The following is an 18,395-nucleotide window of genomic DNA, read 5'->3' as shown; positions in this document are numbered from 1 at the left end:
AAACAAAAAAGATCCACCAGCTGTGACAGATGGAGGTATGGTGGCTTTAGCCGAGAGTTCTGGGGGATCGTCCTCGGAGAGCGTGTTAAAGTACAAGTAATCACTAGTACATTTATTTCGAATAAAAGTACCATTGTTCAATTTGGGAGTGTTTGAGCACTGCTTTGGATGAAGAAAATCAGATTTCAGTCTCTGTTAAGGCAGAACAGCTTTGTTTTTGAGTTAAACCTTAACTCTACTGATCATCTGGACAGTATTGTATATTCACGTCAGGCTCACATCCTGGAAATGTTCATCTTATGACAGCTACAGCTGAGGCCAACCGTATCAACACAAGGTACAATAAGCTAAAGTTTGAGTAATAATATCTCAAGACTTTAAACCTAACATATCGTACCAGAGGAATGTGACTGCTGTGGCATGCCGTCAGATAAAACACAAATCCTGAGCAGAACAAGTCTTTATGCAAAGACTGTTTGATAAAAACACTGAACAAAGGATTATCATATTGCTTTAGTCTGGTGTGATGTGAACGAATCCTTCATGCACATTTGATATATGAGCTGATGTTGTGATAAAATCTGATTTTAGATTATGATAACAATCTGCCTGACAGTCAGTGAAGAGATGCCACCTGGCGTCCCACTGGCCATTTGAGACCAACAGTGACAAATCAATAAGAACAACAAGGATGCCAATTATGTCTGAATGGCTTAAAGGTTGAAATGGCAGTATTGATTTTGGGCAGCCCACTTAACACGGCTCTCAAAGCTTGCTCTTTTAAGTACAGCCTGTCATAGGAAGTACATTGAGTGTGAAATAAAAGTGACAGGATTGCAAAACAAAAAATCATTCTTATAATAATCCAATTGTGAATGTCAATACAGAATTCCAGTCAAACAACAACCCCTAATTGTAGACACTGCAGTGCATAAGGTACTTTTATGGCCAATATTAATATTCTACACTATCTTGTCTAAGGGGCCATTTACACAATGCCGTTTTCAACTAAAAACGGAAATCTTTTTATGCGTTTTTGCTGTTCATTTACACGACAACAGCATTTTGTGGGCCTGAAAACACAATCTTTTGAAAACAGGATTCAAAGTGTAAGTTTTTGAAAATGATACTGTTATCGTCTCTGTGTAAACTACAAAAATGTGAATTTGTGAAAACGGTGACGTCATACCCATGCGTATTACGTGTTCGATCTATAGGCACATAGTGTTTCTTTACAAAGTGATATCACCAGCCACTGGCCTGGCATGAATAATACAGCGTTTTTAATCGTTTTTGCGGAACGCAAAGGAAAAACTTAATTTTTATTACATCTTTTGTCATGTAAACTACCCTAAATAAAAAAAAATAAATAAAAACATACACAAATCGATCATATTGTTTTTTTTAAATGTTTTTGAAAAAAGTCTCGTGTGCACGAAAATACAGTAAAACAGTAATATTGTGAAATATTATAATTTAAAAGAACTGTTTTCTATTTTAATATATTTTAAAATGTAACTTATACCTTTGATTGCAAAGCTGAATTTTTAGCAGCCATTACTCCAGTCTGCAGTGTCACATGATCCTTCAGAAATCATTCTAATATGCTCAAGTAACATTTATTAATTAACATTTGTGCTACTTAATATTTTTCTAGAAACTGTGATACTTTTTCCCCAGAATTCTTTGATGAACAGAAAGCTCAAAAGAACAGCATTTATTTGAAATAAAAATCTTTTGTAACATTATAAATGTTGTTTTTACTGACACTTTTGATGAATTTAATATGTCCTTTCTGAATATGTATAATGGCCTGGTGAACAATACAAAGATAAGAAGTTGTTTTTGGAGTTTTTGGTTTAAGTAGAAAAGAAGCTTCTTTTTTCATGTTTTAAAAAGATTCTTTCTCTCATTTGGGGAGGTTTATATAAATCTACGATCATTAAAATGATCAGTGGAAAGTCCGGGGAGGGACAAGGATGATAGAAAGGACTGTTCTTTCAGCTAGAGGTTTTGAAGAAACAATGCTGTCATCTCAGCACAGTACAGCAACACATGGCGGACATGTGGTGTCCATGTCAACACGATCAGAATAAAAGAGAGTGCAAGCGAGAAAACGCAAACAAAAAAGGAAGTTCTGGCTTCTCTCAGATGGTGATTGGCCAGGGGTTTTTCCACAAAAATGCTCACTTGGGTTTGACTGTCACTTTAGAGTGTCAGCAACTTCCCTTTTGAGTTTCAGACGGCTATCGGTAGTTCAAAACTGTTGACAAACTTGAATGACAAGATAAGTAGAGTCTCGTGTGAAGCTAAATTTGTGTGCTCTCAATATGTCCTTTGTTTGAAAACACAGCTTTTGGATGCTTAATTTGTTTTTGTGCTTTTGTGTAGTAAATGTCACGTAGTGTTTGGGTGTGGATGAGACTGGCTGAAGACATCTGAATGGTATAGACACGTTTCTGTTAACCACACGGTATCACTTCCCTTTATGATTGGGTTATTTTTTTCTGATGAAACCCTATGACACCCTTTGCCAATAAAAGAAATGCACCACCCATCTTTAAAAATGAATCATTAAGCTATATTTTACCATTACCAAAAGATTAACTTAGGAAAAACATAGACGAAAGTGAAAATGCGAAAGGTGGATGACCATAATCTGTAAGCGCAATAGAATGATGTCATCCATGGCAACATGATAGTGTTTTATGCATGCGTTCATGTGGAAAGTGTAATCAAACTCTCAACCTCACAATATATTGCAGTCCACTCTTAATGTTTAATGCATGTATTGATTTTCTGCTCATTGCAGAAATTATATAATGAACTCTACTGTAGAGAATGGAGACGTGTAGAGAGAGACGTTTTTATCTCCGAAGGGAGATAACACCTGCTCATTGAATTTCTGTCAAGCCGGTGAGAAATACATTTCTACTGAGACTTGTCTCCCTGAGTCCCATCTGGGCTGATATCATAATTATACAGGGAGAGATAAAGAAACACTCAAGCTTTTTCTTAAGGTGCCTGATCTACTCCTGAGATCACCCTGGATCAATAGATCCATCATTGCTTTTTCAATACGAGACGTGGCATGTCGCATTTCAGCAGAACTGCCCTAAGATTATGCTGAACTGATGAACTAAGCGAAGTGATTAAGACCAGCAATGACTTGCACTATTTAGCTTGAAAAGACTCAGTGTCTCCAAACACTATCTATTGCAGTGCTTTGGAAGTCTCTGATGTGTGTGGACGTGTGTATGTTATGTTACTTATGTTCTATGTTATCATTAGCCCCCCACCTCAGTTTCTTTTCTATCAGCAGGAGAAGGGAGGAAAAGAGAAAAAGAGCCTCTCTTTGAGAGTAGGAAGAAAAGACAATTTCCTGGGTATAGGTTTAGAGTGTTTGCCCCGTTGCTTCTGTCCTCACGATGCAGTAAAATACACACTACTGTCCATTCAGTGCCTTGGCGGCCATACCTCAGCCTGTGAAGTAGATGTTCTAACTTGTTCCAACAGCAGACCGGGGCACAAGCTTCTAAATTCATGTTTTACATAGTGTCTGAGCTTCTGTTTACTGGCACTTACAGTATCCACCTATAAAAACGTCCTAAAACATCATTTAAAGAACATTGACACTTTTGAACACAATATTTTTATAGAATTTATTAATCTTTTTAATCAGTCTCTTATGCATACCAAAGCTGCATTTAACAGTAAAAACAATAATATTGTGAAATATTATTGCAATTTTAAATACTGTTTTCTATTTTAATATATTTTAAAATGTAATTTATTGCTGTGATTGCAAAGCTGAATTTTCAGCAGCCATTACTCCATTCTTAGTGTCACAAGATCCTTCAGAACTCATTCTAATATGTGACACTGGACTACAAAACCAGTCAGAAGGGTCAATTTTTGAAATTGAGATTTATACATCATCTGAAAGACTTATAATAAGCTTAAATAAGCTTTCCATTGATGTATGGTTTGTTAGGATAGGACAATATTTGTCCGAGACACAGCTATTTGAAAATCTGGAATCTGAGGGTGCAAAAAATTCAAAATATTGAGAAAATCACCTTTAAAGTTGTCCAAATGAAGTCCTTAGCAATGCATATTCACTCACAAAAATACATTTTTTATATATATACGGTAGGAAATTTACAAAATATCTTCATGGAACATGATCTTTATTTAATATCCTAATGATTTTTGGCATAAAAGAAAAATCGATAATTTTGACCTATGTATTGTTGGCTATTGCTACAAATATACCCCTGCGACTTATGACGGGTTTTGTGGTCCAGGGTCACATATGCTAATTTGGTGCTTCTTATTATCAATTTTGAAAACAGTTGTGCTGCTCAGTAATTTTGTGGAAACTGTGATATTTTAGTTCTCGGGATTCTTAGATAAATAAAAAGTTCAAAAGAACAGCATTTATTTAAGTCTTTTGTAACATTATAAATGTATTTACTGTCACTTTTAATCAATTTAATGCGTCTTTGCTGAATAAAATATACATTTATTTAAAAAAAATCTCACTGACCACAAACATTGGAACAGCAGTGCATTTATAAATGAACATGAACTGAGATTAATAAATAAATGTCTAACTATAGTTCATTATACCTAATGCATTAAATAACTGTAACATACACATATTGTGAAGTGTTCGAAAAAACGGAGTAAGCAAATAAAAAAAAAAATTGTTAAAGAGAGAGCAAAAAAGGAAAGAAAAAACAAAAAAGAGAGTAGAAAAGTGAAAGAAAAAGCAACAAAGAAAAAACAAAAAAACACAAAGAAAGACTGAAACAGAGCAAAAAAAGAGAGAAAGAGAGAGGGTGAAGAAAGAAGAAGAGGTAGAGGAAAAACATCTCTGTAACGGCTGTGTTGAGCGCAGCTCTCAGTCAGTCCAAATCATGAATGGAGATTCCGTTTTCTCTTAATGTGCTGCCTCAGCCAGTCCCTCACAACCAGCCCATTCATAAAAAATGTGGGGCTTAAATGTGCGCGTGTGTCGGTGTGTGTGTACGCGTGTGGCTCATTTCTCTGCAAAAAGTTAGTGAAAGAGGAAAGCCTGGCCCCCTCTATGGGGTAGAATGACTGGTCTCTGTACATTTTTGGCACTCTTGAGGATGTTTTTGCAGACTTTGTTGCATAGCAGCTGTATTTTGGAAAGCTGAGAGCTGTAGAGCTGCATATTTTGTTTGAGAAGGGGTGGGAGGGGAGCACGACAGCACGATCCAGTGATATATCAGACACGTCGAGAGAGCTAACGGAAGGGCAACGCAATACAAACAAGTTTGGGACTGTAAATTTAGAAATCCCTTTGCACATCTCTTGCGTTTTCATCTCTCTTGCTCTTTTTACTGCAGAGTTCTCTTTTCTTGAACTGGATTTATAGCCACAACTTCCTATATAATTACTACAAGGCACAAAACCAAACAATGGCTCTCACAACACAGCATTTGCAGGATTAACTCACATCTTGGAACACTCAGTGTTGAGACAGAGAGAACGGGAGAGAAAAGGCAGCCTAAATTATCACATTTCAGTACAGTTGGAGGGGAAACAGGATGGGGGTGGGGTTAAAACCTCCATTCAGAAAAAGGAACCATGAGGGTGGAGTCAGTTCTGTTCTTGGGCATTTTCATGAATGGGAGAAAGAATCCTGTTTGTTGAGCGCCTTTACAAACAGGATGAAAACTCTTTGTACTAATCAATAGTATAAAGAGATTTTGAAAAAAAATAGTATAATATAATCTTTTTTTTTACCCATTTTTGTGATGAAAAAATATATATTTCAATAGAAAACATATTTACAAAGTCAATAAGTAAAATGAAATAAATATTATATACAGTGCTCATCGTAAATGAGTACACCCCTTTGAAAAGTAACATTTTAAACAATATCTCAATGAACACAAAAACAATTTCCAAAATGTTGACAAGACTAAGTTTTATATAACATATGTTTAACTTCTAACATGAAAGTAAGGTTAATAATATAACTTAGAGAACAAAATTTTCAGTTTTACTCAAATCAGAGAACTGAAAATTAGAGAACTGAAAAATATAACTTAGAGAACAAAATTTTCAGTTTTACTCAAATTAGGGTGATGCAAAAATGAGTACACCCCACTGAAAGTCTCTGGAGCGAAGCTAAATTTTAGGCTACAAATGTCTAATTTAACAAGAATTCAACCACAGGTGAGTCTAATTATTCATTACACGGGTGTCCAGCAGACAGTTGACTATAAAAGGGTGTTAAAACACCTTCCCATTTCATGCTGTCAGCAATGGCACCACATGGAAGAGAAATGTCACAAGACCTGAGAAAGAAAATAATTTCTTTACACCAGAAAGGTGAAAGCTACAAGAAGATCAGCAAAGCTTTACTTATCAGTCAGAATACTGTAGCAAAAGTGGTACAAAAATTAAAAAAAAAGATGTAACTGCAACCATCTCACAGAGACGTCCAGGTCATCCACGGAAGTTAACACCTCGACAGGAGCGTCTTCTGATGAGAAGGGTTGAAGAAAATTGGCATGCAAGTTCACTGCAGTTATCTAAAGAAGTAGAAAGCCAAACTGGGGTGACTATTTCTCATGACACAATACGGTGTACACTGCAGAGAAATGGCATGCATGGGTGCCGTCCACGAAAGAAGCCTCTCCTAAAGCCCAGGCACAAAAAAGCCCACCTAGAGTTTGCCAGGGCCCATGCTGACAAAGATGAGGACTACTGGGACTCTATACTCTGGATTGATGAGACCAAGATACATGTTTTTGGAACTGATGGCTTCAAAACTGTATGGCTGCATGAGTGCTGCTGGTGTCAGGGAGCTGCATTTCATTGATGGCATCATGAATTCACAGATGTACTGCTATATACTGAAAGAGAAGATGCTACCATCACTCTTGCACTTTTCCAACATGACAATGATCCTAAACACACATCTAAGGCCACTGTTGGATTTCTGAAGAAGAACAGGGTGAAAGTGATTCATTGGCTCCTGATCTGAACCCAATCGAACACCTACGGGGAATTCTGAAGAGACAAGTTGAGAATCACTCTCCATCCAGCATCCAGTCTCTAAAAGAGGTCATTCTTGAAGAATGGAAAAAGATAGATGTTGCAAAATGTCGCCAACTTGTTCATTCCATGCCTAGAAGGCTGTCATTAAAAATGGGTGTACTCATTTTTGCATCACCCTAATTTGAGACCTAAAACTGAAAATTTTGTATTCTTAGTTATATTATTAACCTTACTTTCATGTTAGAAGTTAAACAGATGTTATATAAAACAGTCTTGTCAGCATTTTGGAAATTGTTTTTGTGTTCATTGAGATATTGTTTAAAATGTTACTTTTCAAAGGGGGTGTTCTCATTTACGCTGAGCACTGTATGCATGTATGTTTTTTTTTTTTCTCAATTAACTTGATTTTTCCACCTCAAAAACTGGTAAACTTGCATTTTTTAGATGTAAAAAATATAAACATTTTCACAATTACTGTTTGACAAATATTAAAAGACAAAATGTACACTTTTATTTTATTACAATTTATGGGAAGTTTGGTGTTTGCTTTGTGATCTCTTGTTCTGTTTCATTACCTTTGGCCACTTTACAGCACTGTCTAAGCCTAGAGGAGTCTTTTCAAAGCATTTAATGTGCTAATGATTCCCTAACTAGTCAACCTAGTCATGTTCACATTTACAGCCCAAGTTTTGAATGACAGTTTATGTACCAAGTAGAACCGTTCAACCAAGTTCCATCGCTAATAATGACAAACAGAGGTCACAGTTACGCCAAATGGAGACTCTCAATGTGGAAAAACGAGAGGGATGGGGATAGATTTTCCAGATGTGCAGGTGTTGCACAACAGCATGTCCAGCACCTCCCCCACTTCTTTAATCTGGCATTCCGTTCTGTCCCAGAGTCTTAGACTCACGGTCGTGCCCAGACGGGAAACAACTTGACTGGCAAAACAACCGAACACTTGGCTTCATGTATCTTGTTTTCCCTTATGTGTTTACAGACAAAAGGCCAAGAGACAGTTATGAAACGTAACATGCTGGCACTGTTTAGCAAAACATCTGACTCACCTGAATGTCATGGTAATCTTAGTGAGTTTGAACCTAGCCAAGCGACAGGGAGGAGGCTGTGTTTGGATCTTAGCTGGTGGCATAAACTGACCCACACTATAGAGACCACGAACGTGGGAGAATATGTTTATGTTTATAGCTGCCTTGTCAACTCAAGCCTTTTTTCAATGAGCGACCTCAAATGGCGACCAATTCATGAGTTATTACTCCATTACGTCCAAATGAAAGGGCGGGTGTTGCTGTCAGTCAAAGCTTTGCTCCACTTAACTAATGTGACAGGCCTGTCAGCCTGAACTCCCATCTCCTCTGTGAGTATTAGGAAAGGCTGTCAATGGCAAAGAGCACTGGTGATTGGTTATGTCCTGATGGGGTTAAGTAGACATGACCCTTTCCTGCCCCAGAGTTCATCTCCACTTCCTCCCCCTCATTGTTGCACAACAGACAAGAACAATATGTTATGGGGAGCATCTGTCACTAGAGGTCAGATCTGGAATGGGGTACTATAGCACTGTTTGCACACATGAGTTTTGGGATTGCGACTACCCTGCGTCATTTAGGAAGCCACGGACCGGTTCATGTTACTGAAAAAAACAAGATGTATGACTCATATCATGAACTTTGCAACCTTTGAAAAAAATTGTCACCATAACAGAGTTGCCAACGTGGTAAAGACCCAACCCAATACGCTGTGAATGGCTCTAACAAAAGGTTCAAGGGGAAGTGTTTACAGAGCGCGCACCACAAAGCCCGACACGCCATTGACAGGAGACACAACAAAATGAGGAAAGCAGTTGAAAAGGCAGCCTTTGCGTTGCGCAGTACAGGAATTTGCTTTCCCATTTACACCTCTGACGGACACAAAAAGGAAATCTTTGTGCTTGACTCATGAATGATCTTTTACCAGCTTCCTTGGCTGCTCAATTGAGTCTTTCAGGCACATGCAAATGGAAGGTGCACTTTAGTATGAACATCCAAATGCGTCAGTGTAAGTTTAGTAGGTTATGTATGGAGTGTTACACTGAGCCTGAGAACAGGACTGTTCGTCTGAAAACCTCCACGCCTCAGCCTCCAGCAGTTTGTCAATCACTCACATTTTGGACAAATAATTGGAGGACAATCCTACTTCCTTTTCTTTATCTTTTTGTTTTTGTCATCTTTCTCACCCTCTTAGGTTTCAAGTTCATTAATGTTCATGCTTAAGACGTAAATCAAAAGGGATGCTGTACTTACAGTTTTCTGAGTGGAAGTCAGGAACAAACTGCTCATCGTTGTCAGGAACTTGAGCTGCGGAGACCACCAAAACATTAAAATAAGCATTATTATTTTCAAATTATTTTTTTTTATTTATATTCTTTTATGAACTTCCTCTGAAACCCAGTATATTACTGAAGTTTTACCACAAAGTATAGATGCACTTTTCCTAAATTTAACAAGTATCGATTCTAGAAGTGCTGTTTCTGTTTGGGGTGAATTTGTGAAAAAATAAAAATTAAGTAAAACAAATTAATTGAATTTATATATAACTATAAATTTGTATAATTATACCATAATTTAGTATCAACCTCATGCTTCAATGTTAAATATGTTGTTTGACCTATTTGTGGTCTCTCTCTCTCTGACCCCAAACAGACCATAAGTGTCCAAAAGTTATTTATGTTTTCCTGCGTTTCGTAATTTTTGAACTGTTGACTCAGAGATCAGACTCAAAATATGTCTTCAAACCAAATCATTTTTCTTGAGCTCACATAGCCTAAATGGACAATGTGATTTAATGAAGGGATGGGCTGTCCATTAGCCTAGCCTGTGTATCCCTTCATCATCCCTGCATGTGAAACCTGAGTTACTGCCTCTGGACAGCCCGTGACCTTCACCTCCACTTTTCCATGTGCCAGCACTTTTCCACAGGCAGCAGATCAATATCACTATTGAGTGTGTGTGTGCAGATATCTTGATTACTGCTGAATTCCATCAGATGAACAGTAGATGGGCTATTATTACTCTTGTATCAAAATCTGCCCTGCTTCTTTTTTTTTTTTTTTTTTTTGTATTTTTGCTTCTTTTTTTGCTTGTATTTCTGACTGTACTTTAGCTTTATCTATATTAATATGACATTTTTTTATTTTATTTTATTTCTATTTTTTTTTTCATTTTTATTATTTTTTAAAGGAGCACCAGTGCTTTTCCTGAATGACTTAGAAGCTGCTTGCACGACTCAGTTTTCAACTAAAAATGTAAAACTTTTTATGCGTTTGGGCGTTCATTTATACGACAATGGCGTTTTGGGGACCTGAAAAGACAAACTTTTGAAAACTGGTTTCAAAGTGCAAGTTTTGAAAATGATACCATTATCGTCTCCATGTAAACAACAAAAACGATGATGTCATGTGCATGCATATTACATGTTCAGTCTATAGGCGCGTAGTGTTTCTTTACAAAGTGACAGTCGCCACCTACTGGCCTGGCATAATTAATACAGCGTTTTTAATTGTTTCTGCGGATCGTTTTGACACTGTTTGTACGTGTAAAATGGAGAAACGTATATTCTTAGTACATTATTGTCATGTAAATGTACCCTTAGTTCTTAATTGACATGACAAAAGCAAAAAAAAGTAGTTTTATATACATGTTAGATTGTTAATTAACTGATTCAGTTCTCTTTTAATTCTCCATTTAATTCTCCATCTTTGAAGCTTTACGAATCTTTTGTTTCGAATCAGTGGTTTGAAGCATGTATCAAACTGCCAAAGTCACGTGATTTCAGTAAACGAGGCTTTGTTACGTCATAAGTGTTTCGAAATGTTTCGAAATTTCAATGGTTCATATGACGTTGGCAGTTTGATACACGCTCCGAACCACTGATTCAAAACAAAAGATTCATAAAGCTTCGAAGCTTCATGTAGCAGGGTTTTGAAATCGTCCATCATTACAAATTGTTGAATAAAGTCGTTATTTTGTTTTTTTGGCACACAAAAAGTATTCTTGTCACTTCATAACATTAAGGTTGAACCACTGTAGTTACATGAACTCATGAACTGTTTTAAATATTTAATTATCTTGCTGTCAATGGAGGCCTCACTAAGCCATCGGATTTTATCAAAAATATCTTAATTTGTGTTCCTAAGATGAACAAAGGTCTTACGGGTGTGGAACGATATGAGGGTGAATAATTAATGACAGAATTTTCATTTTTGGGTGAACTAACCCTTTAACATAAACTGAAATTAACAGGCAGTGATTTGTAGATAATGACAACAAAAATCTTGAGTTTAAAGCAAGGGTGTGTTGAAGGACCAACTTGATTGGAGTGACTAAATTTAGATGTAAAAGAATGATTCCTGCCACATCATTATGCTAATCCTACAAACTAATTATCAAATATAAACATGTTGCATTGAAAATTCACTAAGTTCAAAACTTGGCTCTTCCATTTCCGACACTCCTACACATCTGTATCATATAGGCCTTATTTAAACATAAAAAAAGTGATTAATGTCAGACCACAAAGAATTGATGTCCTCCCCCTACTCATCACCAACACTCTAGCCCGACCCTGCTGATGGATTTACAGACTTTCAAGCTGATGTAGCCAATTACCTCGCTTATCCATCGTAAGCATGTTCCAACAGAATAAGAAACGATTCAGAAGAGAGTAAATGTAGCAGTGTAGCGTTAATACTAAATGTCTCTTCCTGCGCACATTAAAAAAAAAAAAAAAAAAAAAAAAAACTGAAGGACATTCTCAGACAATGTTGGTGAGCTCTGCTTGGTGAAGTGTTCTGGAATTCATCACCTGCTTTGAAGTCTTTGAACGCTGGCTTTTAAGGTCATGCAATAAGTGTTTGCGGAGAGAAAGGGAGCGAGAGAAAGAATAGAGAAGATAAGTGTAAGGGAAAGTAGAAGAAGAGTGCAGTTCCTAAAGTTTAATGAGCCTCAGACAAGGAAAAGATTGCTTTGAACTTTTTCTTCACGTCGAAGTACTGGCATACATACGATCAGAAGATTAATGTATCTGGCATTGAGTATAGTAATGTCTTAGGTGTTTATTATAGACTAAATGGTAACACTTTACAATAAGGTTGATTAATTAAACATTAGTTAATGTATTACCTAACATGAACTAACCATGAGCTATACATTTGTTACTGTATTTACTAATCTTCGTTAACGTTAGTTAATGAAAATACTGTTGTTCATTGTTTGGTCATGTTAGTTCAAAGTGCATTAACTAATGTTAACAAGATTTTAATAATGTATTAGTAAACGTTGACATTAACAAAGATTAATAAATGCTGTAGAATGCAGTTCATTATTAGTTCATGTTAACTAATGTAGTTAACTAATGTTAACTAATGAACCTTATTGTAAAGTGTTACCAACTAAATAAATGTGAATAGATTCTGTTGAGCTTTAAATGGCTGTGTGTTTCTTTAAAGGTTGTGCTGGGTGAAATCTACAGACACAAACAAAAGCAGTGGATATGTCTTGCATACCGATTACATAATAATGTACAGTAACAATCAATAATGTCCCATAAAGGGTATTAATAATAATATGTGGTTTTGCTGACTCTACTTTTTGTAGATTTGTGATTTTGCAGACTGGTTCAATAATGGAATATAATTCCAAGGACTGCTACTCAATACACTTGGACAAAAAAACTTGACAAGTCACTGTTATTATGCTAATAAACAAAATAATAAATAAAAGTAGCCACATTGAGTTGTCCTTGAATAAAACAGCTAAAATTTATACATATTGATGCATGTGATAATGGCCTCGAATTTCCTGTCATATGCTATTCCTTTTTTTTTATAATTGTGATGTAGACTCTGCTGTTCTTTTATATTTAGAATGATTTTATCTTAAGAACTTAATCTTTATCGCCCTTGGTGTGAACGGGCCTTTATTCTCAGCTTTATTTTAAACCAACTTCCCTATATGCACCACAAAATATTTGCCCTTAAACTGGCATTTAATAATAATAATAATAATAAATAAAAATAACAGATAAATGTACTACCAAAAAATTTAATTATTATAAAAATTTTCAGTGTGTTTCACGACTTAATAAAAGCACGAGCGAAAGAAACAGTTCTTCCTCTTTTGTCCACTTCTTTTTTTGTTCCTGACATGCAATAGCTCTTAGTCATGTGGACTAGTGTATGACAGAGACGCTTGAAACTTCAACATACTTCTTTTTTTTTCGTATTCCCTCTCCCCTTTCAGCCAGCCAACTATAAACACAGAAACCAGAAGGATGGGAGATTTAAATCCATCTCTTTAACATTAATCTGGCACTTCCTGTGTGACGGAAACAGTGCTGATGCCCCTTTGAGCATGCTCAAAGAAATTACATTAATTTCATAGATGCTGCTCTTATCCTGTTGCTATACTGTAATTATATTAGAGCCATTTAAGTTTTCTTCTTTTCTGCCCCGAGGAAGATTAGTAAGGCTGTTTTTATGAGACAAAGCTGAAGCCAATATTTGGCCCACCAGATCAAGCAATAAATCATTTAGACATGTTTCAACTTTTCTGAAAAGGAACACACACAATTTTTAGACAGATAAAAAAATAACAGTTTAATGTGAGTCCCTCAAGCTCTTTAATTGAAACCAACCCGATTTCTCTCAGTAATAAGTCTCTCTCTCTCTCTCTCTCTCTCTCTCTCTCTCTCTCCCTCTCTGTGTGTGTGTGTGTGTGTGTGTGTATGCGAACGCATACGTGGTCACATCAGACCATGTGTCTGTGTATATCTGTGGGAGTGTCTCTCTCTCTCTCTGTGTCTGTGTGTGTGTGTCTGTGTGTGTGTGTGTGTGTGTGTGTGTGTGTGTGTGTGTGTGTGTGTGTGTGTGTGTGTGTGTGTGTGTTTCAAGTCAGTGAGCTTCCAGGAACATCTTGTCAAGGGCTTTGAAATGCAAGTCAGCACAAGACCAAAGTTTGTCTGTGCATGCATGGAGACATGTTTCCTTTTTCTTTGAGGGAACCTGAATAACTTTTTTTTTTTTTTTTGGTTCGGCAGATCCTGGGAGGAGCCAGGCGGTCTGTCTTAAAATGTAAAGAATACTCACATGACTGGACAAGCTTTTCTATTAACAACTTTTGGCTTCCTTCAATGTTTTATCTTACCCTTTAAAGTGCAAAATCCCTGCAGCAGTGTTTGTTTTATCAATATGATGAATTACTCATCATAATTACCTGATTATAAGCTTTTCCCCCGACCAGAACAAAGAAAAAAAAGTTCATGGCCAGTAAAAATGTGGCTGCTTTTAAAAAAAAAAACAAATGTGTATGAACAATAAAGTTGTTCTTTGCTCTGCACTCTCAAAACACTAAATTAATTTTGTTCGAACTTCATTGCAGCTAAAGTGTTACTCCTTTTCTACTCATTTACATTTATTCATTCAGCAGAAGCTGAAAGCAACCTGAAAGCGATTGAAAGTGACTTACAACATGCAATTGTACTTCACCTGTTAAATCTCAGTGTACTTGATGTGATGATTCTCTATTGTTTATAGTTTATGGTCATTGCCTACTCTGTCTCCTGAATGATGTGTGAAGTTCACAGTTTGACGCTGCATAATAATAGCAGATAGTTCTGCTCTCAGGATGACGCAGTATATTGAGACAGCATGTACTTTTTGAGGTATTCCAGACTAAATGCACACGTCCTAACATTTATTTCGAACATGATATAACAAAATATTAGGACATGTACATTTGGTCTGGAATACCTCAAAAAGTATATACATATATATACTTTTGTACATGTAGGATATGTACATTTAGTCTGGAATTGTTATATAATTGTATAATTACTGTGTTATCTCCCCCTTATGATCTTGTATCTCATATTTGCCATATGCCATCTCATCTTAACTGTATGCAATTACATCCAGTCTGTTTTAACTTCTGACAGAGCATAAGATAAAATTATGCATTAACATTCTCACTAATATAAGCTAAATGTGCACAAAATCCTTGTTTATCATTTCATTTTTTAAAATTGCATTCATTTCACCTCTTAATTATTATTCTAAAATACATATAAGGGTTTGCTATGGGACAGATGTATAATTCATTCAAAACAGCAGGGTTCCAGCCACCCGGTCTCATTGAGAGCAGCCTTTGTGTTCTCCACACTCTGACATGTACACAGTAAATTGTTTCTGGCAGGGTTCATTTCAACTATTTGCCTCCTGACTGTCTAGCTTTGATGCTGTTTGTTTGCTTTGCCTGGGTGTACTGGCTTTAAGAGCCTTTGTCAGGATTTTTCGATAAAATGTAACCAGCAGAATTGTGCAACCAAGGCATTTTTGTACACTTAACAAAAGCAACACATTTGCAACTATATGTTGACATGGCTATTGTCCTGATGTACAGCAAAACGAACCTTAAATACCGTATCAGGCCTATTAAAAAGATTCTTTTTTTCTAAACTTCTAAATTGAAAACATGAATTATTTGTAACTGCTGTCCTGCCTTATTTGGGCAAATAAGCCACTCCAGTTTGAATAGTCTTTCTATTGTGTTTCTTTTGTTTTTTATAAATCTCACTGAGCAGTGTGCACTTAGCATGTCCTCATGTGACATTTCCTAGCTCATTGCCACTAGAGGGACATATTTATTGCAATATAGACACACAATACATGCTTAGAATGGACGCATACCTTCGGTGAGCCATGTCTCCTGAAGTTGGCTTAAATCCTGAAAAAGATCTAAAAAAGAAAAAAACAGAAATCATTATAATTCTGATCTATTCTTTCATATGAGCTACACGTATTTATTTAATTTTTGTATGTATTTGTTTATCTAATTATAAGAAAAATATGTCTAACATAGTCCCTTTTTTTACTTTTCACTTGTAAATTCTGACTTTTTAACAGATACCGTCCTGACTATTGAAACAGTGTAGATAAAACAATATCAAATTTATTAAACTTGCTTGCTACTTTACCTTCAGATTCCTGAGGGGGTAATTCGGTGTCCATGTATTTCCTTTTCGTCGCCATCAACAGTCTATTTAGGGGCCCATTTCCTTGCGACCTCTACAAAACAGAAACAACATTATGTAAGTGAAAAATACATACACACAGTGAAGAAGAGGTTGACTTGCTAATGAAAAGGGTGGATATTAATAAACACTTTAGAGAACTAGAATTTTTTTAAAAGAAATGAAAAAAGTGTTGATTGTTACAATGCACTATAGGCTATGACAAGGCACAAAAATACAGAATACTGTCAAGACTAAATACTTTTTGGTCATAGGATAGTTTAGGACGATACCCATTCAGCATCAAAACTTAATTCAGTACATTGCCCCTTACATTAGCAAATACTGACAATTCAAGCATCCTAAAAACGGAAGTTTTGATTTCCTTTCAAGTAAGAATTCAAATTTGAGTGAAGCTTTTGCCGAAAGGATTAAACTTTACCTTATTTTGAGCACAACGTACAACATATGGAGAAATAGAATATTGAGTAGGCTATTTGCTACAGTTTTACTTTGTATCAGCCCAAACTGAAAGCAGTTTTTAACGCAACAGCGCTTGCTTAAAACAAATCACATGCAACGACGACAGAGAAACAGCACAACATCCCCGCGTGAAGCGCAACGACGCTTTGAAGTGAATAAAGCTATACTCACATTAGCTAAAGTATAAGGCACTTGCTGGTCCAGATATCCATCCATCTTATAATCCATGCCTTAACCGTTTGTGGTCATTTAGGCTGTTTTAATGAGATCCACGCAGACTGAGAGGGGAAGGAAGACGGACAGAGGCAGCAGCAGCAGTTTGTGAATGGAGCGCGAGAAGGCTGCATACGTAATGAGCTCCATTCACAAAAAACCACCAGCGTGCGTATAAACACACACTGGTCTCTGCTAAATCACAGTTTGGACAGCTCGAGACCTGTTCTTTGCTTCATTTGAGGCAAGACTCTATTGTCTAAAGGTTTGCAATGGATTTTGTGGGGTGAAAACATTTTATACGGATATTCTGACACCTAACTGATGTATAGTAGCCTATATGCCACGTTTATGCTGGTGTAGTGCAAGAGTTATACTTTATCATTGGCCTAAAAGGTTCGAAACGACAAAAATAAAGATTTTATTGTTTTATATTAGGCCTAGCTATCTATATAGATTTAAGTGATGTTAGTAGTATAGGCTATACACTGTAAAACGTATATTTGTTTTAATTAATTTGGCTTGTCATTGTAATTTCTGTTATTTCTAACTATATTTTCTCTGCATAGCTATCTATATAGATTTAAGTGATGTTAGTAGTATAGGCTATACACTGTAAAACGTATATTTGTTTTAATTAATTTGGCTTGTCATTGTATGCTAATTTCTGTTATTTCTAACTATATTTTCTCTGCATATGATCAATGTAGTTTAAGTTTTAAAATTTCAGGAAGCAATAAAACTCAACTTTTTAATTTTAGTGGGATATACAGTGTATGTGTGGCCACAATCCGTTGATTAAAGAAAATATAAACACCTTTCTTAAATCATACTGCTGACTTTAACTTGCTTTTCTTGCTGTCGGATGTTCGCTCAGTCTTTAGGGTTTTGATTGGTGGATTTTCTCTTTCAAGAGCTCAAATTTCTTCTCTTTGTCCTTCCTTATGAATGAAACCTCTCTGCACATTTCAACCAATCAGTTTCAACGTTTAACAACCGAGGGCGGAGCTTGCGTTCTTTTAGCCAATCGACGCTTGAGAATCCCTAGGGTTTTCCCTAGTACGTTTCCAGTTGTTTTTCATTCACAAAAAAGGGGAAAGTCGAGGAAGGAAAAATGCCATTCATAAAAACTTGCCCCAGCAGGAATGTTTTATGGTTGTTTTCAGCGTTTGCCTGTATTAACAACAGATACAGCTTGCGAAAACATCACGTGGTAGCTGCTGGGCTCGGAACAACAGTGGATGGTTGCAATCTCAAAAGTGTATAAGTGAGTGTACTGTCTGGCAGCAAAATCCGCAAACAGCGACACACACTTTCCATTATAAATCAGAATTACCTGTGCAAAACAATGACGTTCTCTAGTAAATTAAACTTCTTGTAAACAGCGTTTTAGAAGTTACTTACAGCCTACTCTATTAATGTTTGGCCATTTCATGCGCTGTGCGCGGACATTTTGAAACATCAGTGTGTGTGGGGATTCTGGAGAATTACTACAGTGTTAGTAGCCTAAAATTGTGTCACCTAAAAAACGTAGTATTTATTTATTTGAAGTTCAAAAAATGGTAAAAGTTTTCTGTAAGTTTAGGGGTAGGCTTAGT

At 36.2% G+C, this 18,395-nt stretch overlaps 1 protein-coding gene across 3 annotated transcripts in view; it reads right to left on the bottom strand.

Annotated features, from left to right (window-relative positions):
* The window catches only part of etv4 (ETS variant transcription factor 4), a 28,611-nt gene extending 11,624 nt beyond the window's left edge, over positions 1-16,987 (bottom strand). For 2 of the 3 annotated variants that reach the window (XM_051915134.1, XM_051915135.1), the window contains exons 1-4: positions 16,756-16,987; positions 16,066-16,156; positions 15,779-15,826; positions 9,339-9,392 (exon numbers count right to left, since the gene is read on the bottom strand). In XM_051915134.1, the coding sequence (XP_051771094.1) occupies positions 9,339-9,392; positions 15,779-15,826; positions 16,066-16,156; positions 16,756-16,812 (250 nt within the window). In that variant the 5' untranslated portion in view covers positions 16,813-16,987. Of the gene's footprint in view, positions 1-9,338; positions 9,393-15,778; positions 15,827-16,065; positions 16,157-16,543; positions 16,715-16,755 lie in introns of those variants that run through there. The other variant, XM_051915136.1, reaches the window with a different exon arrangement.
* Between the last annotated feature and the right edge of the window lie 1,408 nt (positions 16,988-18,395).

This window comes from Ctenopharyngodon idella, chromosome 12 (genome assembly GCF_019924925.1).
Source record: "Ctenopharyngodon idella isolate HZGC_01 chromosome 12, HZGC01, whole genome shotgun sequence".
NCBI lineage: Eukaryota > Metazoa > Chordata > Actinopteri > Cypriniformes > Xenocyprididae > Ctenopharyngodon > Ctenopharyngodon idella.
The sequence above is the reverse complement of the archived record's forward strand: the minus strand, read 5'-3'. Positions and strand labels throughout refer to the sequence as shown.